The following is a 22,893-nucleotide window of genomic DNA, read 5'->3' on the forward strand; positions in this document are numbered from 1 at the left end:
GTCACTCAGCTACAGTTTTCACCAGGCTAGCCCTAGCCTAAAATCTACCAACAAAAGTGATGTTTCTGAGGAAAAGTGAGAGAACAAATACCCAAGGCAAGGCAAGGGCAGCTGGTGCCAATGGAGACAGTTACACGCTGCTCAGTAAAGTCATCCTAAATTATACTAGTGAATGTCCTCCATTTGGGGGATTATTGTACCTAAGAATGACAGTTTAATAATAGATTTCACATATTTTTACTACTAAATATATTCTTCCAGAGCCTACTGATTTATTTGCTTACATGTTTTCAATGAATTGTCAAACATAAAGAGATATAGCTTGTCTTCACTGTATACTACCTCAGTCGGATGGTCTGCTGGCTGTGGTACCATCAGCTGGTTGTGATGCTGAAGTACAGTCTTCAAATAATCTAAAACAGTCTGGCAGGGCACTGCATGAAACAAATTGCAATTACTGTATATTAGCTATCTAGCACAAAATAGAAAAACAGTATTAAATCAAGCCGTGTTCTTCAGGATCTGTTTTGTACGTCTGTGAGATTTATTTCAAATAGGAAATACTTCTCATTTTGATTTGTGCAGACATTTCATTCAATAAATATACAACAGATTTTGTGTTTCCTATGTTGAGATCTCTTACATTGCTTTTACTTTCTGCCCACTAGTTTTCAAATGGCTTTTTTTCCTAGTTTTAAGTTGTAATTATTACAAATACCAATTAGGTCAGCAGTAATAAGAAAAAAATTTGTAAATACTGTAAACAGCTCAAACCATACAAAGGAGGAAACATTTCCTGGACCTAAATCATGCACTGATTAACATGTAAACATGCTGAAATGTTTTTGAAACTACAGTCTGATTAACTATACTGAACAGATTTAATGATTCATATACTTTAATGTCTTTTTCCTCCCTCCTCCCAAATTTGTTATAAAACTAGGTGTTAAGCAAATTGCTTTATTTCATTTTCCCTCATCCTCCGCCCTTTCCATTCCCATCACTCTCATCCATTTCAGTAGTGGTACCAACATCCTATTCCCTTCTGTTGAGGTGATAGGTTAATTAGGGATGATTCAATTATGGGTCTCTCTTAAGCAGATGCTGCCACATCCCTGATTAACTCTGGAGTATTTTTGAGATACAGTGCTTTTCTCCTGAGCCTGAAACACCGTAGGAGAATTAAACAGATATTAACCCAACATCATGATTGACTTGTGCAAGTCTAAATAAGCATTGTTTTTAAGGCAAATTATCACTGTGACATTTTGTATGGGTTGTTTTTGTAAGATAATGTTAGCTTCAGCTAAAAATCCAGATACAATACTTCAGTGTTCCTTCTTTTTTTATTATTACTATTTGTTGGCATTCAGCCTTTACACCTGGAAAAATGTGGTGGTTTGGGCTTTGTCTTAAGCTGGCAATCTCAAAGCAAGCACTGAAATCACTGAGAATGTCTCAAGGTAGGATTTACAGGTATTTTGCACTCTTCCCTGGGCATTCACACTACACGGCAACTATGCCCTTGTCTACGCACATGGGGTGCAAAACACCTTTACGGTGCAAAACAGACTCTTTACTAAGGGCTAAGCAGTGTTACATCCAGCAGCCCGCATACAGAAGTCAAATGCAAATGCCTAATATAAATAATAAATTCCTACGTTGTTTCGCCCCACGATGACTTCTCTGTAAAGATGACCGACCCATCAGTGTATTTACTCCTGTTTCATTTATATATTACACTTTGCCATAGGAGGTTAGAAGGTTATGCGTTAGGTGAAAGTTAGCATTTCAAGTGACTTGTACCTGGTTTATTTCTCCAGTGACATCACTGCTTATTGCTAGACCAGGTCAGAGTCTCAGTAGTGTAGCTGCTACGCAGTGACACTGCCATGAGCAGGAGAGCCTGGATGACACTGTTAAGTGTCATCCGATGGTTTCAGAAAATGTTTCAATTCTGAAAAAGTCAGAAGGGCAGTCAAGCTTAATAGTCCCACCAACATGTTCTGTGGCCTTCCTGTAATGAGAGCTGTATATTTAGCATATGGCAGCAATCAAAAAATTCAGTACAAGTTCTTACATGGAATAAAGGAGAAAAATAAGCACAGGTAACGTTTTAGTACACTGGATATTCATAAGAAGGTGTGGCAAAAAAAGGATTTGGCTTTTTCCCATTTTTATATACAGGAAAGCATATGTGGGGAAAAGAAAATACTTTGGGTTTTTTTCCCATGCAGATGGGCTGAAGGGTAAGCTTGTATTTTGAGACCCTCTTCTTACAGTCTGTGTGTGTTTGCTGTCTGGCACATCCAAAACGAAGATTAAACTAGGAATGCCCCTGCACAGGTTACTTTCTGATTAAGTAGGTGTCCAAGAAAGAGGCACAAGGATCACAAAGGCCGCCTGGGGCAGTGTCAGAAACCCTGTGACAAGGTCAGCAAAACCTCCCACCGGGGTGGAAGTTAACATGGGCAACCAGCATCTCCTGTGAGATCCTGACATCTCCTGTGAGGTGACGGTAAGGGTGGAAGAAGCTATGATGGGTGGTTGTACTACTGCCTGGAAGGTGCCTGATTCTTGGACTTGGAGGACAGCTGAGTGATACTTGGGAAATCAGAGATACTTGTGAAGTATCCTTTTCCTGCCCTGTCTAAATGTGTCACTTTTTGTTTAGCAAGCTCACTGTAGACATAGTTTCTGAAGCATCAGCAGTACCTGGAAGCCTTACACTTTTTCAGTCCCCACGAAGCTGTGCTCAAAACAGTCTGTGAAGTTTGCACTTGATTTTCTGGTTATCTCTATTAGTAAAAGTCCCTGGTGATGACCTGATGGCTCTCAGCCATACTTGGTACTATTACCTGTAATTATGTGGAACAATGTGGGGCCTGAAAGGAAACAGAATATAATGCATCAAAAATTTCTAATTTTTAAGAGCTGATCTCACAGCAGGACGGTATTTTACCCACAGTAAGTAATTTCACTTGCAGGCTATCCAAAGATGCATTTACCTATGTTCTTCCAAAGGGATTGGGCACAAGCGACAAGACAACAGGAAACTATTTAACCTGTTGTGCCCCCAAGAAGTACAGCCATACTTTAACTGTTTTCTGCTGCTAAAATGCTTTCTCATCACTGGTGAGAAATATGAAGGTACTAATTGCTGGCTGAAGTTTATAAATACTTCTATCTTCATAAAAGCAGTAATGTTTCGAGCACAAAATTGTATGATTTTGTTATCATTCTAGAGACTGGAGGACTCAGTACTTTTGACTTGTAAAGCCTATGTACGTCACACTTTGCTGTTGGTATGAACAACCTCAGCCTTTCAAACACCAAATGCTACTTGCAAAGCCAGGGTTCTTGGGCTGCCGTATTAATCGAAGCCTAAAGGAAGCCACAAAGAGGACAGCACAAGGCTGAAAGTCAAAGCTTTGGTTTTGCTTCTGTGTCCCTCTTACGGCTCTGCAAATACTCTCTTTGCCAAGAGGAACTGTTTCCTCCAAACCCTGCAGCAAACATAACTTTTTAAGAGCCTGCAGCTCCCAACTATGAGAATGAAAAATCATTTAAACCTACTAGCTTACTTATTTTGTATTTCTTTGACTTTGATGTGGTCTCTAGAGAATTAACAAGACCATAACCCTGAGAGCGGATTCTCTGCAGGCTTATGCATGTATCCACTATCACTGACAACAACAAGGATCCGTGCCTACTGTAACCAATGGGAAAGACGCTAATGTTTAAATAACACTTGCTTGTTATGATTTAATAGAAAGCCTGTGGGGAGGCAGTAATTTTCTTGCCCATTAGAAAGAAGTTTCCACAGCCTTTACTTTCTCAAAGTGCCAGTGTCTCAGAAAAGACAATGGAAGTGGCAAAGTAACCTGGCCTGCAGTGTGTGAATGAAGAGATCCTAGCGGGAGCTAAAGGGCGAGGAGGAGGTGCTACACAGGACAGCATGCTGGGGAAGGCTGGTCTTGCTAAGATGCTCAGCAGTGACTAAGCAGGACACGCATAAGAGGTGGCAGGTCTTAGCTGTTTATTGATCCAAGTTACAAGACTCTGTTGTTATTCTAGGCATCATGCTGTAACAAGTGCTGCTTCAGCGTAGCTTGACACAGCTTTCTCTGCAGAGTATCCTAATTTCTAATAAATAGTTGAACAGTGTGGTGGCCACCTACTGTGCTAGTGACAAAAGCCAGGCTGTGATCTCTCAGTCTGACCTGCCACACAGCACAGCAACTCCCCAGACTAAATCCTCTTTGCACCAGACAGCATCAGTGGGTAAAACACAGTACAACTCAAGTTGTCATCTCCCAGCAATGCAGTTTCTACCCTTGGTTCATTACAGTATGTGCTATTTCAGCCTCAGAAACACACACCTTATTTCAAGTCTGCATTTTGTTTTCCTTTGATTGGGTTTTATAAAATCTTTGGAAAAGAAATGGAAAATGCTTGTCATCTATTACATACTTATAGTTAGTGGTGAAGTAATTTCTCCATCTTCTCTTTGCTAAGCTCAACACCAACCTTCCTGAGATGCTGGGCTCATGCTAAAAGCAGAGCCCCTACACCTGCTTAATGTGTCTGTACATCCAAAGGCCACGCCAGCCCTTTTGGGCATGCTGTGCATCAATACTCCGCAAGAAAGCCACCATGTCCTCCAAAAGCCTTTCTCAGTGCCTCTTTCCCAGGGGCTGAAACCAAGTAGAGCGACGTTCTCTGTGCCTCAACATACGGTAATGCTGCACCATGTTCGGCCAAGTCTGTCACCTCTCATCTTCCTCACTCACTGCTACCTCTGCACCACTTGCAAGCTGTGAGCAATGATTATATGCTTTCCTTCACTGATGAAAGTATTAAAAACACGGGCTGTGAACAGTTTCACAAAGAATCCCTCCAGAAATTAATCTGCATCATGGCAATTTCCTGAATACAAATATATTTGCATTATTTAAATCACTCTTTGTAATATAATGTTATGTAACACCCTGAATATCTGCAATACCCTCATCAACCAAACTTTTCATCTCATCAAAACCATAATTTGGCAAGATGTTGCCTGGTACTAACTCCATTATTCTCTTTTAGTACTCTGTTAATTGGAGCCGGCATCAGTTGTGCAATTAGTTTGTCTGGGCTCAGTATCAGGCCAATGAGCCTACAATCATCCGGGACATCTCATGTATCCTTTTAAAAAAAAAAAAAATCATCCAGTATTTGCATCTTTCAGTCTTATGGAGCATCCCAAATATTCCAAAACATGAAGAAAATCATAGTCAGAGTCCTCTTTGTCCACCTTCATTTTTGTTTTAGCTCCTGAAGTGAGTTGCCCAAATCTCATGATTTTGGAAACATCACGCTGTGGTAGCACCTGCCTAATGCTTTTAGTAATAACTTGATGTGCACTTAGGGATGAGAAGCTGGTGTGCCCAAGCAGTTACTACTCCTGGCAGCCTGTGCTGTGGCTATCCTGGTGATACCAGTGTCTGAGAGGGACTCCTGACTCTGCTCTTGAACCACTCTGTCTTACAACCTGGGCTGGAATCAGCATCTCTTTATCATTTCTAAAAAGGCTGGCAACGCTGGCACTGACTAACAAGCTCTTCAGTTGTCCTGACTTTGGGAGGGCCTTGCGGCAGACAGCCAAGGCTGCAGGCCCACCTGAAGCCACAGTTAAATGTGTGCTAACACCCGGAGTTAATGGTGGGAATGGGAAACATTTCAACCTGCTTACCGTCATCATCATATTAGTGTGATTGCATCATTTTACTCTTCACAGGTATCAGAACAGAAATACTCAATGAGCAGTTCCATATTATTGACAAAACCTACTACTTCCATCTGATAAAAGGTCCGATGCCACTATTAGGATGCCATATTTTTGCTTTAATTTGCCAGGGAAAGAACACCTCCTTGACAAAGTACTCCAGGTTTAATTTTAATTATTAATTTTCCAGTGATCCTAACCTCTGCTCTTTACTCATCACCATCAACTTCCCCTCTACTCTAGTTATTATGTTTCTAACTGTTCCTTTGCTTTCCCTCTAAGCTGGTTGTTTTTGTAACCAACAGAAAACTTTTCCTCCTAGATAGTTTTTTGGGGCCTTCCACAACATGCTTTTCATGTTCCCCAATTATCACCCACTCTTTTTTCTTTTTTTTAACCTTCAGCTCTAATAATTGTTTTGAACTTTTTATGAAGTGCCAAGAACATCTCTATTATTGGTTTGGGCTGGGTTTTTGCTCATTATAAATGTTATTGGGCCACAATCACTTGTATTGGTATCCATCAAAATGAAGGCTCCCATACATCCTCCCTAAAACGCGGCCTCTAGTGTAACACATTCCAGGGCTGTTTATATTGCCAAAGCACAGCGCTATGAAGAGATACTTGGGCTTGCTGTAAATAAGGCATATCTCCAGTGTAAATAATGTATATCTCCAACCTCTCCCATGGCATCAGACAGCCCTAGCAAGAAGGGATGGCTCATCCCTGGCTTGGCTGAATGTCTCCCCATGGTGGCCTCAGCCCCATAAGCAAACAGTAAGAAATCTGGTTATTCTGTTCATTAATGAGATTTTGTGGTCTGTAGCCAACACAGGTTAGTATTCCTCCTGGTGTTTTGCACAGCAGAAGATGAATCCCTTAGGACTCAAGACCATTTACTTCTGACCTGCCAGCGAGGAGGAGAATTGGGAAGGGTGTGCATCTACATCCACCCCTCTCAGACCAGCAGCTGTTAGTTAAGACTTGCTCAGCATTGCAATGTGTCCTCCTTTGCTTGACCTTGAGCGATGCTTCATTCTGAGTTCATTGCAGGGCATTTCTAAATTGATGCTCGACTGTCAAAAAGATGTAACAAATGATAGCGAACCTGCTGACGAACTACATGGCAGTGTGAATTTCTTATAACGTTAATGGAGATGCCTTCTCTGCCTGAGATTTGGACAAGTGTGCAGTATAACACGGCTTGGATTATTTCAGCTCATATGCTCATTTATTTCAATAGCCAGCTGAAAGCCAGTGAAAGCTGCATGGATGGGCCATGAAGACAAGTTGTTGTGGTGCAATGAGCTGGAAAAAGAGCGAGGGGCAAGGAGAGATGGGGGTTAGTAAAGAGGAACTGATCTTGGTACTCAAGACCCTACAAATCTGAATGTTTGTAACTGGATGGTAAAATAAAACCAGCATCCATTTGTAGTGAGAGCAGCCATCAGAAATCATAAGAATCGACTTTACACACAAAAGGGTGTTAAAGACTGGCTAAACTGACCTACGTGCCTGCCAAAAGCAGGGAAGGGAAAAAAAATTACAGCAAATATCCCATTACTTTTAAAATCCCGCTCAGTTGTGTTTTCCAGGTGGAGTGGAAAACCATTTTACTTCTGTTAATCTGCATCTGAAAAGCCATTGTATTTCTTTTAATTTTCTTTTGCAAAAATATTTCTTCCAGAAAGAAGAAAGAATGTGCCCCTTCCATATGCCCCTGGGATGTACACCTCTGCCTAAACAACAGAAGAGATAAAACAAGGCAACTGTGCATCTCTCATTTAAGCAATACTGCCACATGCTCACGTGGCTTTTATTTTTGTCAGTGCTCCCTCACTTTCCTTCTACTTAATAGAAGGTATCTCTTCTTGTCCTCCCTTTCAGCCATCAAGTCTTCAGGGCAGGGACCTCCTCTGTAAACTCCTCTACACATTTATATTGCTGATAACTAACAGGGAAACCAAGGAGCCACTGGTGAGCGGGAACAAAGTTTGTCACTAAAATGCCAAATGCAGACCTGCAAAATGCAAACCAAAGTTGAGACTGGGGAGTTCAGCCTTGCCAGGCTGAAATACAGCTCCCCACAAAGCTCCCACCAGCTCTTGCTCCCCAAGGTAGGCTAAGAAACCTGACCCCCTAAATTCTCATGGGTTTCTACCCAGAAGCATGGAGAAAACAGATTAATAAAGCCCTGGTCTGCTGCAGTTAGGTGTTTCCGTAAGTTTTTGTACAAAGGCTGGTTTAGCAAACTAAGCCAGCACCCCCAAGCTGCAAGCAAAGCTGTGCTGCAAATTCAAAGGGGTTCTTGTGCCAAACACTGGGCGACCGTGCTCGAAGCTCTCTCTTCCTGAAGTAACTTCACGCTTTGAAGCTGAACAGCAGAATAAGGCCAGAGATCAGACCAAAACATCCAGAACATCAAGAGAAACCAAAGAAGTGGTTAAATGTGAACATCAAGAAAAAGGACAAAAAAAAACCCCAACATGAAAAAGTGTTCATCATAACCCTTGATGGCTGCTTTATCTACACTGCTGCTGTGGTAGGCTCTTTGGAAATGTGATGCTCTGAAAGTATAAAGGAGACAGGATTTGTAGGGAAAAGTAATATCTTTTATTAGATCATCCGATATAGTCAGGAAAAAGAGTCAAGCCTTGGGCACACAAAACCTTCTGGAAAACTTGTCTGACTTTTTCAGTTACATTGATATTAACTCTACCTGCAAATCCCACTTTGCTTTGGCTACTTCCAGACACCATGAACATCGCCTCTGTAGGTGATCACTTCTCTAATTTTGAGGGGGTTTGTCACCCCCATTCTCACACGGTTTGCTGGAGCATTTTTTGTTGCCTAGCCACCAAGGTAAGAGTAATTACTGTATTTATCACACATTGCTTCATCTTACTTATTTGTACCTTTTCACTATTTCCAGGCTGGTTTGTCCAAAACCATGCAGCAAAACTTGGAGCACCAGAAGGTAAACCCTCACTCATGACTTTGCTTTAACCACCTGGAAATATTTTCTCCCTTTTAGGCTGAAAGCTGTGAGAAAATCCTGCTGACAACAGCGAAGGAGAACTGCTTAATATCCTTATACATTAGAGGGTCTAAATCCAGGTCTTACATGCAGTCTCACAAATAAGTCATTAATTTTACTATTGGGAATGTATCACAGCCCTAGTAATTTTTATACAGAGGGAAGAGATTAGGAGACATTTTTCTCCTCATATAGATGGATTACTTTGCCCTGTTCTTGATGGTCTCAAAACCTTAAAGAGCCAATGACAAGTCTGCCAAACTCCTGCCAGGAATTATCTAATCTTTAAGTATTTCTCAAAACAAGACAAAATAACACTCTGAATGAAATATTTCTATTTTTTTCAGTTGAACTGAAAACTAAAAATGTTCTGTTAATGGTTTTGCCTAAAAAACAAAATAAATTATTGGGGAAAACTGCACAAATTGCAAGACATCACATTGCTCCAAAACTAAAGCACTGAAATAGGAATTTTTCTTCATTTATTCCATAGCTGAAACAATTAAGATTTCACACAAATTTAAGTATTGTTTCAGTCAAATCAAATGGGTATTTTTTTGAGAAAAAACCCCAGACAACAACCAAAACATATGCAGTATTTCACCCATAGAATCATTTTTCTTCAGTGGTAATCAGCCAAAGAGTGATGCTAGGCTATGGGCAAAAAGATCCTACAGGACTGGAGGGCTTCTATAGCAACAGGGCAGAGTCCTGAGAACTGAAAAATCTTATTTTCCGTGTCCAAAAGCTACAGGAGGATAAGTCTTCTGTAATATTTGTTAAAAAAAAGTTGTTGCCTTTACATCTGCTGAGAAAACACTCTTCTTCCCGGTAGTCTCTTTGAGAGCCATGCAAATGGTGCTTTGCAGAGCTAGAGGCAGAGATGTACAGCGGTAACTATTTTTAGATTGCAAACTCTCATGGATTTTAAAAGGGCTTTTGCATATGGAAAGTTAAAAAAAAAGAAATGCAAAGTATTTCAGGAAAAGGATAAAATGATTCATAGACGGTTACAGAGCAGAAGGGAGGGGTTGGTGCTTTTATCTTCTATTGACAGGATTGCTAGTGGGAGCCTCGGCACCCTGGGGAGGGCATGGTGCATGCCTTCCACCGCCCCACGGGGTCCCCTGCCAGCCTCACCGAGCAGCTCCAGCCTCCCTCCCTCAAGGATGAGAAGGAAAACCACTACGTCAAAAAACCTGCTCTTCGAGCAGCTTGATGGGACAGTATGGCAGCCTCCACACCCGTCTAGCTGCCTCGACAGTTGCTCCCCTGCTGCAGTAATCAAATTGCCTGGCCCAGTGTGAGGTGTATGAATGAGCAGGGAAAAAAGTTTGTGCTCTGAGATGACTCTGATGTGATAGATGGTGGCAAACAACACTGAAACTCTCTGCCAAGGCCTTTCTGGCTCATTCCTGAGGCACACAACGTCTTGATGGGCAAAAAAAATGCGTAAGAGAACGAGCATTTGCGCCTGCTTACATAGAGAGTTGGACATTTCAAGTCACAGAAAAATTTCTGCCGGCTTCTTTGGTAGCAGAAGCTCACTGGAGCAAAAATAATTAGACATCGCCTTTAGTTGATTTTTGATTAACCTTGCTCAGCGGGGGCTGTGGGACTGCCTGGGGAGCTCAGACCTCTGTCCGACCATGTAGCAAAATCCGAGGGCACCTTCTGTGGCTCTTAATGCTTCCCCAGACACATGGGGCACTTTGGAGCTATCTGTGGATCACCCAGAGAGCAGCAGATGCATCTCATGACGATTTTATGTTGGCTGACGAAGTCGTATGTCTTTGCACATTTATTTTATGTTTGTCTGCTTCCTTTGATACACTATTAACAAGGTGTTTCATTAGTCCTAGGGGGTGGAAAATGACTGTGTTTATGTATGCCTATCTCGCTTTTAAAGGGAGATAAGGGTAACTGTGATGTCCCAGGTAAACACGGGCTGCTTAGCTTGGCATTAATCCTAGCAAAATACAGGCAATCACCACAGGATTCAATTGACTAAGAACTAAAGAATATGAATATAATTAATGCCAGTCAAAACAGTCTCATGGAAAGTGGATCTTGTCAGACTAACCTGACTGTTGTTCTTTGATGAGATTATAGGTTCGCTTGAAAAAGTCGGGTTGAACGGCTGTAATATACCTAGACTCCTGAAGGGCATTTAACTTATACTACCATGAGTTATCTGATTGCAAAAGCAGCAACACACAACATCAGCAGACTAGAGCGTACACGGACTAAGAACCTGCTACCGACAATTCAAGTATTTGTCATTGGGGGAATCATCATGAATAGATGTGTTTCTAGCACACAATCAAAAAAATTCTGGATGACACAGAAACTGGTGATCCAGCAAACAGTGGGCAAACAGGGTAGCCAAAGCAATCCGGATCACTTAGTAAATGAACACAGCCAGACACAAAGTATGTCTGTATAGGAAGAAATGCGCACAGAATGAGAAGCTCAGCTGCACAACCAATGGCCAAATGACCAGGGCAACCGCAGGTGGGAACAGAGAGACTCTTCACCTTTGCTCAGGCATATAGGAACATATTGAACATATTTCCAGTGCCCAAATTTTAAAGAACTGAGCAGAAGGGGAAAAAAGAACTGCAAAGAAGGATTCAACTCAGTTGATTTCAGATAGCCAGGCAGGGAATAAGCCACACGTTTTCACCAGTGTAATTAATCGCTGGAGTCAAGTGTCAGGTAAGAAGTAGAGCTATTGCTCACCACAGTCTCCAAATCAGGACTGGAGGCCTTCTGAGATTACTTGAGTCAAATAGAAGTTTTGCTTTAGTGAAGGTCAAAATGTGTTCAATATAGGTGACTGAATGAAAGCTGTAGGAGAGATTATAGACCCTAATGACCATTTTTGATCTTACACACCTGAAGCTAGGACTCAACAGGAGTTGAAGGCCACAGGATTCCCTTTGTCACACAGTTTCCATGTGATATACGAACCAGTAATGAATCCAGCAAGAGAGCATGAGTTATGGTGACTCCAGATTGAGTTATGGGGACTCCAGTTTTGGGAGGGGTGGAGAAAATATTCTAAATTTGGGGTTTTCTCAGCACTGAACAATGTTGCTTATGGGATTTGCTGGTACCCCTAGGGACCAATGCACAAAAGAAAACCACAATGTAATACAAATAATGCATAATACATCACTGATAGCTGGGGAGAAGAATTACAAAGACTGCTTGTTTTTTGCTCAGATTTTGCAACTGCACCTACATACTGGGGCAGTAGTTGGTTACTGCCGCCTTCTTTTCTAGTAGCTTTGAAGTATTTTCCCTCTTGCAGCTCATGCTATATTATCTGTGCTTTTCTGCCATTTAGGGATTAGTTCAATTAACTCTGCATGGATCTACCCTATGAATCTCAAACTTTAGCTAGCAAACCTGTAGCTTCCTAGCATTTATACATGTCAGAAGTGTGTTGTGTACTTATTTTCTTTGCTAAATTCCAATTTGCTTTTAGTATTATTATTTGAGGTGTATTTTTGCCTGTACTTAAAGTGTAGAGGATATAGGTCCAAGACACTTTGTTCTTATCCAATACCACTCTTCAAGTATCTCGGTGCACCTTAAGAGTGAGAAGTCCTAAGTTTAAAGGGGCAAGAGAAGTCTTTCACAGAGAGGCTTTCTATTAGATGGGGTTTTTCTGTCTGCTTTCTCCCCACCAGTGGCTGCTAGATATTGCTGAGCTGGAGAAGTTGTCAAGCTTTCTTTTCAGGTTTTATTTGAAGATGAATGGGAGACGTATTTATGCTTCTCACTGAGACAACAGCAATTTAAGAGAGACTGTTCAAGGTAAAAGCCAAATCTATTTCAGTTAAAAGTATGGATGCAACTTTGAATAGTTTCTTTAAGTAACCAAAAAAGGAGCCTAAAAAGGGAATTAGGTTTATAAGCTGCAATGTCCCTTAAAGAACAAGATAATTAGGAATAAAAGTATATGTTTGAAATTACTGTAACAAACCACCTGATGTTTAGAATTTGGAATTACAAGTACATCCCATCCTGAACACAGCTCACTAGTCTAGGACTCAAGATTCATACGGATGAGTACCAGCAGATAATTTAGCAGTGGGCACAGCTATAGGAATTCTGGCTGGAGATAATTTCCAGTGTTTGATTACTATGATCGCAACCTTAAAAAAAGACTAGAACTTAAACCAAATTATTTAAAAAAAAAAAAATCCATACTATTTTTATCACTGATTGACAATATTATTTACCAGGGTATTATTTACCTGGAATGCTCTCCAATTTTCTACGAAGTTCCTCATTTTCTTGTTGCAATGAAATTACCTCCTGCTCTAGCTCTTGACACCGAGGGCAGTAACCTTCTTCCTCTTCCTCCTCTTCCTCCTCTGGAAGTGTAGAAGATGATGGGTGACCATGAGATTCAGATGTTGCTGGAGATGTCCATCCACCTAAAGTGTGTACTGGAGAGGTTGAAAGTGGATCCACATCTGCCAAATGGCTAAAATCATTTACTGATGAGGTGTTCTGAGAAGGGAAGCTCCCAGAAAGCAAATAGTTCTGAAGAGAATCGGTAAAAACTCTCAGAAAGGCTGAGGTTTGTTGTTTCTTTTGCATATACTGCATCTCTATGTCTAAAATGTCTGATGTCTGACTATGGACCATTTTCCCAAGCTGACATTGCTCTTGTCTTTCACTATAATTTGGGTTTTCCTGCTTTATACAAGAAATCATGGATTGAGAGTGATTGTTGTCCAGTAGTTTTCCACCACAATTTAAAAGACTTAGAACCCGGCTGCATTGTTGGGCAAAGGCATCCAGAATCATTCGACTCTCTGCAACAAAAGAAAAGATGAATCACAGAAACCTAATGCAAAAGGTTATGCCAGGCAGTAGCAGCTAGATGAATGTACACAACCGTTTACAGTAGCATGCATTTTATTTCTAAACACATTAAAATTATGGCTTCTGCTTTAATACTTCTGCAACACTGTGATTTAAAACAATCCCGACTTTGCTTCTATTTTGAGAGTGCCCTTGCGCCCTTGCTGTTAATCAGAAATGCATTGTGATGATAGTCACTGCTTACTGTCATCTTCTTTCAGAGGGATTAAGGCAGGAAAACGGGGAAGAAAATACAAATTCCATCCAATTTGCTACAAGTAAAAGTTCAGGTAAGTACTTCTCTGGAAGCCTATTTCAAGCTGCTGGTGGGCATTGCCTGTACATATTTGCAGGACTTTGCACTACACCGTCTTCCTATGCCCTGCTCCTCTCCAACAAGGCTTCCAAGCTTTGTTTTGTGTCCCTTTCACCTTTGCTGCACTTGCTTGACACTGTGCATGGGACACTTCACGTGACCTACCCCCAATTCTATGGACTTTGCCTCTGTTCCTTTTGTTCTAGGTTCCAGGGATGTCCAAGAACAACTCAAGAGTGGTAAGCATAAAACCCTCTTCTTACACCAAGGAAAGGCATCAAATGCACAGTGTGAAGCTCCTCTGGTCAGAGGAGGAATTTTTACTGTCCTGTTGACCTCCTATGAGTTTATTGGTAGGCCAGTATCATGCAGTAAAGAGCAGTCAGAGTTCTTCAAGCTGCTCTGGACATAATCAGGAAACTGTACATGAGGCACTGGGAAACTGTACTGTGCAGCAGTTTGTGGAGGCAGCAGCTCAGTTTTGGAAGCAGGACAAGGATGCCATGCCGCACCTAGTCGGCCTTGCCTCTAATGACAGGAGGTGTCACGTCTCAGGGAGCAATAGCAGCTACAACTAAATCTCTACAGTAGGATGGTTCGTTTCTGCAGTATCTGTGTATGTAAAGCCAAGCTGCTCTAACAGTTCCTGGACCCAGATGCAAAAATGACCAAGACATTTGGCTCTAATTTATGGTATCACCTGTTAGGTTCACTGATAAAAATAATGCCTTTTAATTTTTTTAGCTTATTCATAGCTGAGTTCCTCTAGGTGTCTAAAAAGATGAAACTAACATTTTGCATAAGATAAAAAAAAAAAAAGACTGGTATGTTTAAGCGCTGCCAATTTTGGAGAGCTCTTCTCAAGCAGGCTTGACTTTTAGAAAGTGACAAACGCATTTACTTTTGAAAAGGCAACCTGCTACAGATGCATGAGACTAAGCACCCCAGACCTTCATTTATCTTAACTTCATCACTAGAGACGAAAACATAGCCTCATCACACTGATAATATGCAAAGAACAAAACCATTCAGAATTCAGGCCTTTAAGAGGTGGCATTTCTCACGGTACTTCTCCACGATCGAGAAGATACACCTTCTGGTGGAAAATCTACTTCACACTGAGGTTAGTATAGCTGGCCTGAAGAATATTTGAAACATCACTAATTTGCATTTTTACCATCCTTCAGATCTGTGCAAAGAGGGCAGGGCTGAAGCAGCACACAAATGCTTTCAGTCTCGAACGCAGCCGGAGGAGACCTCCCCAGCACAAAACTCAAGGATGTGATCTCCCAAAGACTTAACCATATGAACAGGGACGTGAGACGGACAGAGTAAGCACAGGTGCAGCGCTGGGCTACGAGGCTGCCCAGGGCCAAGGCGGGAGAGCCCACCAGTATGTGGAGGATTGGGGTGGACCTCAGACCACTTAAAGCATCCTTGCAATCAGCCTCCTGTGCTAAGGAGTCGTACCACACCCTTGTAGATGGGCTCTGACCAACCATGGCAGATTCCTCCAGCACATCTTTGATCCAAAATGCCCTCTGTCCACACTACAAATTCAGAAGGGCAGAAACGCACAGGCACTGCTACCTCCTTTGCTGCCTCCTTTGAACCAGTGAGGTGCCAGGTGCTCTGTAGCTTCCATACCTACTGTCCCTCCTTCCCTTTTATTGCATTAACATAAGGCCAGCTGTCTTTAACCCTTATGAACAACAGATGTAATAGAAATTAGAAGAATGGAACCTCGGTGATGTTGCAGCTTTCTAACTGGGACCTACTGATAAACCAAAAGAAAATCAAGAAACTCAAGCTCTTATCACTAACAACCTCAAGTTGTGCTTTCTTCATCTTATTTCTTTACTTCCCACATTTCCCCTTTAAAATTATTACAGGATGATATTGATTGGAACTTTGCAATCCTACTACAGAGCAGTTTTTTCATTCATTTTAATCCTATAATCCGATTCCAGACCTGAAGTCATATTTACTGTTTGTATTTTAATCATTATGGTCCCTGTTGACAAAACAGTTACTCATTCTTTGTGTATTCTTGTTGCAAGGGGACAAAATATGAATGAAACAACTGAAAAGGATTAGTATAAGAGATGTTATTCTAATATTACAGTTTCTCCTAAAATACGGCAAAAAGTAACCTGACATTTCAAATACCAGTCTTAAAGAATGCTATAATACACACTAACATCAGTAAAGATAAAATTAATGATTAGTTTTGTTGTAAAATTGAATGCATTAGGCACATTCACTGTGATAATGGCTTAAAATGTAACTGAAATTTTATACAGAAATGACAGTATTGATTTAATCTTCAGTTCAGTATTAGATCTACTACAAAGACACAATAACAGCAATCACTGTTTTTTTCTTAACTTTAACCCATACTCAAAGATATAAAAATGAAAGGCACGACAAGGCAGGGTTATTCTGAAACGCTAGCACAAAGATTTGCAAATGCTTTTTTTGTGGGTACCACTGGGCAGTAATAGCGAGGGATGCTCTTAGCACATGTTCTGGAAACATCTGGCTCTGTGCTGAAGAGGGTACCACTTTGAAGCGACTTCTACACCAGTAACAGTACATGTGCCCACAGTCTGAACAACCCTAAGTGAGAATGATAACTATGGTTGTTTCTTGTGATGGAGAAAAAATAAAAACGAATGCTGTCCATTTAGCATATATCATAGAAATAGGGATTTCAGCTTTTACGGACTGACTGTAATTAGAAATACAAGCATCACTAAGAAATGACAAAAAGTTGTTTTTATGTGATTACTACTGAATAATCAGAATCTATGATTCTTAATTGATTTAATGTAATGTATATATTTTCTAGAAAAGGAGGATTCTATTGAAATGACTGCACCAAACTAAAACAGTGTAAACAGTTTATTAAAGTCTTATTGTGATCTTCCTTTTCCTTATTACGATGCTCACCAATCATGTAATTCTAATGTCTCCGACCCTGCAGTCTTTAGCCTTACAGAACTTCTGTCAACAGTAACAAAACTTTTGCCTGAAGGTGGACTTGCCAGATCAGGACCATAAAGTGCTAATAGAGTAGGATTAAATTGCTAAAAGTATAAGTATTCTTAACTAGATTATTTGAGAGTGCAAGCAACCAGAAGATATTATCATATGGCAAATCAGGTATCGACTCCCAGATATAGCATTCTTCTTTACATCTTCTCACTGATGCTGAACTATGGGGCTCCTTAGCTATCCAACTGCCAGACTAAAACCAGGGGTTTAGTAAGAACTTCTGAAACTCAACCTGATGATTTACACTGATGCATCAGAAAGGATGTCTGGAAAGATTGGCAGGTATAACATCAGCTTTCCCTATACCTGAGGATCTTTTCAATACTTAGACCAGACAGCTTTATTAATAAGGCATTGTGTTGGATCTCAATGGCTCTGGATTCAGGTCGTGGCTTTTCCACAGATTCCTTTGTAATCCTGGGCAGTTGGTTTAAAAAGTTATCTTTATAACTATTGAGTGGGTCTGAATACCATACATTCTCCCCTGCAGGGAACGTATTCATTGCTACTCAATTTTCAGCAAGATTCCAAAGTTCGTGTTCCTTAGCAATTTCAATCATCTCACTCTTCACCTCACTTGGTGATTTGTATTTTGTGATTTGTTCGATTATTACCGTATTATTATTCATTTAGATCCTGGGGCAGCAGCTCTGTACCCCCCAAACAGCTTTGTCCATGCACACAGACTTTGTCATTATGTTTCTAGATATGAACACTGCTGTAAATACCTATGTTTGGGCCACAAAATTGGGAGCACTTGACGCCTCCCATGACTAAGCAATGCTTTCTTAGGCATTCTGCATGAAGATCACCAAAACAGTCTTTTGGATGAAGATACAATTGTTTGGCCATTTCACTACTGATTGGATAGATCTGCTTCCAGATGAGAGTTCCCAACTTTTCAGTAGAGGTCAAAATAATGATCTTCACCTTCTCTGCTCGCTTAAAACACTTTTTTCTGTGCAGGCATGATATTAACTGGTCATGTTAAACATGCCAGGTTGTTGGCACTGGAATAACACCACTAAGACAGCTCTGCTCTTCTTTCTCTGCTTTCCATGAAAGCCCACCTTAAATTTTAAGGCACTCTGTTAAGGTCTACATCACGCTTTCCTACGAAGAGGAGTTTCTTTGGTGGACTATGATACTGTTTAATGAACATGCTACCAAAACCAAAGATACACATTGTTTTCATACCAGGAAAATAATCTGAATAGACTAACAAAGACTAAACGATTAATAGATTTTGGAAGAGAAAATGGGTATCTGCTGGCGCTTTGAATGCACCTGTCTGTGAGGCTTACTCTGCAGCAGCAGCGGTCAGAGTAACCACTATTCACTCAAGGAAAGACATGGCTCTCATTGCAGTGCAGCTCCACATTTCTCGTTGTAAGATGACATTTCTCATGCAGGATCTTTCCATACAAGATGGGATCTCAAGCTAGATTTTTCTTCACCATGGCACAAAGTGGAGAACACATGCTCTTCCTGCTTTCCCTAACCACTCCTCCTTCCAGGGTCTGGAGGCCAGGGAGGTCTCTTTGAAAGGGACTGAGGAAGAAAGCATTTATACTTGGCAAGAGCTCTAAACATTAGGAAAAGCTTCAAAAATATGGAAGCATCCTTACTTGTGGCTGTATTTGAGGTGCCCTCTCTCAAGAGGTGCTCTGAATCCCAAGGGGCCAGAAATGCCATGCCTGAAGATTAAGAATCAACTGCATTAAGTGCTTAAGTTGCTAGGACAGAGTTATGACATCCCAGGAATGGTGTTTTACTAGCCAGCTTGCTCACTGTTGCCTGCACAAGTGAAGAGGTATCAGCAAAACGAAAGGAATCTCTGAAACGGAACTTACGAAATGGGTGTCCCTACAAAACTGAGATCTACAGCCCTCCACCCCTTCATTCAAGTAAGCACCCACCAAGTGCTACGGGTAAGCTAAGTGGGAAAACTCTGCAAGTCATGGATGGTGACCGCCTGCCCTGTGGAGAACAACTTAGCGGACCTGCAGCTGCACACCTGCTAAGGGCAGGATCCTTCCCTCCCTACAAACACCCACCACCCGGGACACAAACCTCCGGCTAAGAGGTGTTCTGGAAAGGGCCCAGCCCACGCCCCTTGCTGGTGTGAGGAACCGAGGAGCTGGGTGGGCTGAGACCCTGCGGGGCACTGGGCAAAGCACAAAGCGACTGTGCATGGAGCACACGCAAATGCTCCCACTCCCCGGGCGCAAAACCCCAGCTCTGTTTCCCCAGCAGCAGCCTGAGCTATTAAATTGCCTCACACATTTGTTAAGAGGATTTCAAGGCTCTGGATGACAGGATGGAAGCACTTCACATACATACGGCCCCAAGGTCCCAACCAGCTCACCCTCAACAGCAGGGGCTCACCTTACTGGTGCTACAGCTACTCCAACACAAGGCACTGGGTGGTTCTCCATCACCGAGCAGGAAGGCTAGGTCCACAGCTCAGCAAAGCACGTGGACCTCTGGGATTATGATACCCAGGTGGTCTAAACCTTGTCTCTTGCTTTATCAGCCTCTGGTAACAACTAGCACAAAACCCTACTTCTGCACACTGTGGCAAGCTTTTGGTTTGTTTTCTCCTGTTATGTTTTGCTCAGTACTTAACTCTGAGCTGAGAGGAGGGTATGTTGGGACCCATATAGGAACGTAAAGTAAAAGTAAAGCCTGGATGTGCAGGTGATGGGACAGGGACTTGACAGAAATTCAGTGCAAGCTGCAGTTCCTTGACTATCTTTTTTAGCACAGGACTGAATCAATGACAAACTCTGAAGCCTGTACTAGCTCCTGGTTAGCGCAGTCTACAGGGGCAGGAGAAAGTCCAAATTTCTGCTCATCAAAGCCCACAGGGCTCTGCTGTGAAAATGGCCTTGTATATCATCTACCAAACAGCTGAGTGTTTTCCATGGCATAATCTGCTTCTGTAAAGAAATGTAGGCGCCACATTTATCAGCAGCATTTTAATTGTGGGACACAAAAAAAATACTGAAATACCAGAATTTGGGCATTTAAAATAAGAAATAATTTCAGAAAAAAGAAAACATGACCTTCTGCCACGAATCACGGGACTATGCGTCAGCTGTGAATTTTCAGGCTAATCTATTCAAGTATTAAACTTTTTTTGTAAAGTACTTGAATTATTTGTAACAAGACATGATAAATTCATCCAGTACACGGATGCTTCTGAGTGAAAACGGGCATTAAAACATAGCCATATATCCTATTAACTAGCATATCTCCCTGTTTAGTAAGGAAATGTCATCACATTTGTTACAAAGGCAAACAGCAACATACCAAAACAGGATCCAATTTTTCTAAATAAATAAATCAATGATGTGTCAAAAATTAACAGATGAGTTAATATACCCGATGTTATCAAAACCAGATGGTGCTTCATAATATTCATCCTGTTCAGTCAAACCCTGAATATATTCTGGACCATCAGTATATAAAATAGGATGCTGCTATTTGTGATGGCAAACAAAAGCAATCATGCCTGCCAAGCACATACTATAACAGGCAGCATTTCAGCTCTGCTAGACAGAAAGTAATTAGAATGCTTTTAATGTCCAAAAGAATGATGCTGATAGGCTGCCACAGATGTGTAGATTTATGAATATTTATATGGTGGTTTATAGCTGACACTTTTATCAGTTGAAGAAGATAAAATATCTGCCTGACTCAAAAGCTTGACAGTCAGGTTAATAAAATCTCATTAAAGAGAATGACCTATGCAATTATATAGGATTTATTGTAATTCATTTTTGATTGTACTCTGCTTAAAGATGCAATTTCCCATTTCCTGATGCCAAATTTAGGTTGCATATCAAGATCTACGTGGTTTTTAACTCCAAGCCATCACTAGAAGAAAGATACGCGTTCAGCATCTCGGCATCTTACACCTTTAAAGAAAAAAAATAATAAAATAATCTGATCTCCTGTTCCTCGCTGCATCTTACGAAAACGGTGCAGACAAGCAGCCGGTCTATCTTCTTTCTGTTAAAATCACCACCTCTTTAACAGCAGCCTCTCCATTACCAGCGGCTCCCTCCGGCAGCCAGCCCCAGCCCGCCGCCCTCCCCGGCCGCAGCCGGCCCGGGGCTGCCCCCCCGGCTCCCCCCGCCCCGCAGACGGCAGCGCCGCTCCTGCAGGTGCGATCCGCCCGCCGGCCGCTTGCCCCGCCAAGTCGCGGGCGGCTGCCGGCACAGCCCCGACGGCGGCGGCCGCGATCCCCTCCCGCCCCCCCGGGAGCGACGCCGGCCGGGCAGCCGCCCCGGCCCCGACAGCAGCCCCGCCCGCCCCCGGGAACTTTAGTGATGCCCGACCGACGGCCGGACCCAAACGCTCGCCCCGCTTCCCCCCCACCCCCAGTCCCCCCGCGCCCAGCCCCGGGGCGCCCGGCGCCGCCAGCCCCGATGGCGGGGACCCCGCCGAGGGGGGGGGTGGAGCCCGCCGCCAGCCCCCCGGGCGAGGGGTGTACGTGGTGGGGGGGTGTGTGGGGGGGAGCCCGCAGCCCCCATCCCGCTCCCGCCTGCTGCAAAGTGCCCCGCGAAGTTGCGCGGCGGAGGAGAGGAGTTGCGGGTACCTGCGCTCAGCTCCGCGCCGCCGCCCCCCGCCGCCGCCGGGCAGGGGCCGTAGCGGCCCGAGGAGCTCGGGGCCGGCGGCGGCGGCGGGCGGGGGTGGCCCTGGGCAGCGCCGGGGGCGGCGGCGGGGCGGGCGGGCCCGTTGGGGAAGGGGCCGTGCGGCGCGTAGGGCAGCGGCTCGGCGGCGTGCGGGAAGGGCTGCCCCGCTCCGCGCCCGCGGGGCACCTCCACCATGGTGGGTCTCTCGTAGCGCTTGGCCAGCGCCGCCCGCTTCCCGGGGAAGGTCTTCAGGACGCTGTAGGGGCCCCGCTGCTTGTAGATTTTGGGGGTGCTGGGCCCCTCCTCCGCCGGCTGCATCTCCTCCTCCATCCTCCGCCGCCTCCCCCGGCCCGGCCCGGCCCGGCCCGGCGCGGCCCCGCTCCGGGGCTGTGTCTGCCGCCGCCGCGGCTCGTCTCTGTGGCACGGCGGAGCCCCGGCGCGGCGGGGCGCCGGCCTGATTGACAGGCGGCCGCGCCAATGCCTGGAGGGAGACGGGCGGCGACCGCCAAGTGTTTAGGGTAATCTCTGCTAATGGCAGCGGGGCGGGGAGGCGGGTCCTGGCGGGGCCGCCGCCGCCCCCGGCACCCCCCCGCGGGGGCAGGTGAGCTCGCCGGGAACCGCCGCGGCGGGCGGGAGGCGAGCGGCGGCCGCGGGGCCCCCTCCGCCCCTTCGCCCGGCTCAGCAGGGCTCGCCGGGGCCGCGGGGTACCGCCCCGCCCCGCGCTGCGCGGAGCCGCCGCAAAAACTTTGTGGCCCCTCCGCCGGGCGCGGAGCCCCGCCACGGCTGCCCCGGCGGGGGCCCGGCCCGCCCCATCCCTCCCCGCCCGCGGCGAGCCGCCGGTCCGCCTCCGCGGTTATTGGGGGTGAGATAAATAATGCCATAAATAAAAGTATTTGGGAGTCCAGGACCTGTCAGAGTTGATTAGGGCACAGAGGACGTTTTCTTTCTCATTATGCAAAAGCATTTCATGGCGAAATAAAAGAGGTTTCGCTGTAACTCATGCATGTCAGATTTCCAGGAATCCGGGAGATTAATCACATTTAACATTATTTGCAACGTCTCTCCCCCCCGCCCCCCGCCCGCTTTTTGCAAACTGCTTAAATGAGGCGGACACGTGGGGCGAAGCCTCGTCCAGCTCCCCTCCGCCTCCCGCTCCCCTCCGCCTCCTGCCCAGACCCTTTCAGGG

The 22,893-nt window shown here is 43.9% G+C and overlaps 1 protein-coding gene across 1 annotated transcript in view; it reads right to left on the minus strand.

Annotated features, from left to right (window-relative positions):
- The window catches only part of BEND4 (BEN domain containing 4), a 31,258-nt gene extending 9,180 nt beyond the window's left edge, over positions 1 to 22,078 (minus strand). Inside the window, exons 1-3 of the mRNA XM_074866072.1 lie at positions 21,671 to 22,078; positions 13,076 to 13,642; positions 343 to 434 (exon numbers count right to left, since the gene is read on the minus strand). Coding sequence (XP_074722173.1) covers positions 343 to 434; positions 13,076 to 13,642; positions 21,671 to 22,037 — 1,026 coding nt within the window. The 5' untranslated portion in view covers positions 22,038 to 22,078. The remainder of the gene's footprint in view (positions 1 to 342; positions 435 to 13,075; positions 13,643 to 21,670) is intronic.
- Positions 22,079 to 22,893: the final 815 nt, after the last annotated feature.

This window comes from Strix uralensis, chromosome 4 (genome assembly GCF_047716275.1).
Source record: "Strix uralensis isolate ZFMK-TIS-50842 chromosome 4, bStrUra1, whole genome shotgun sequence".
NCBI classification, from domain to species: Eukaryota; Metazoa; Chordata; class Aves; order Strigiformes; family Strigidae; genus Strix; species Strix uralensis.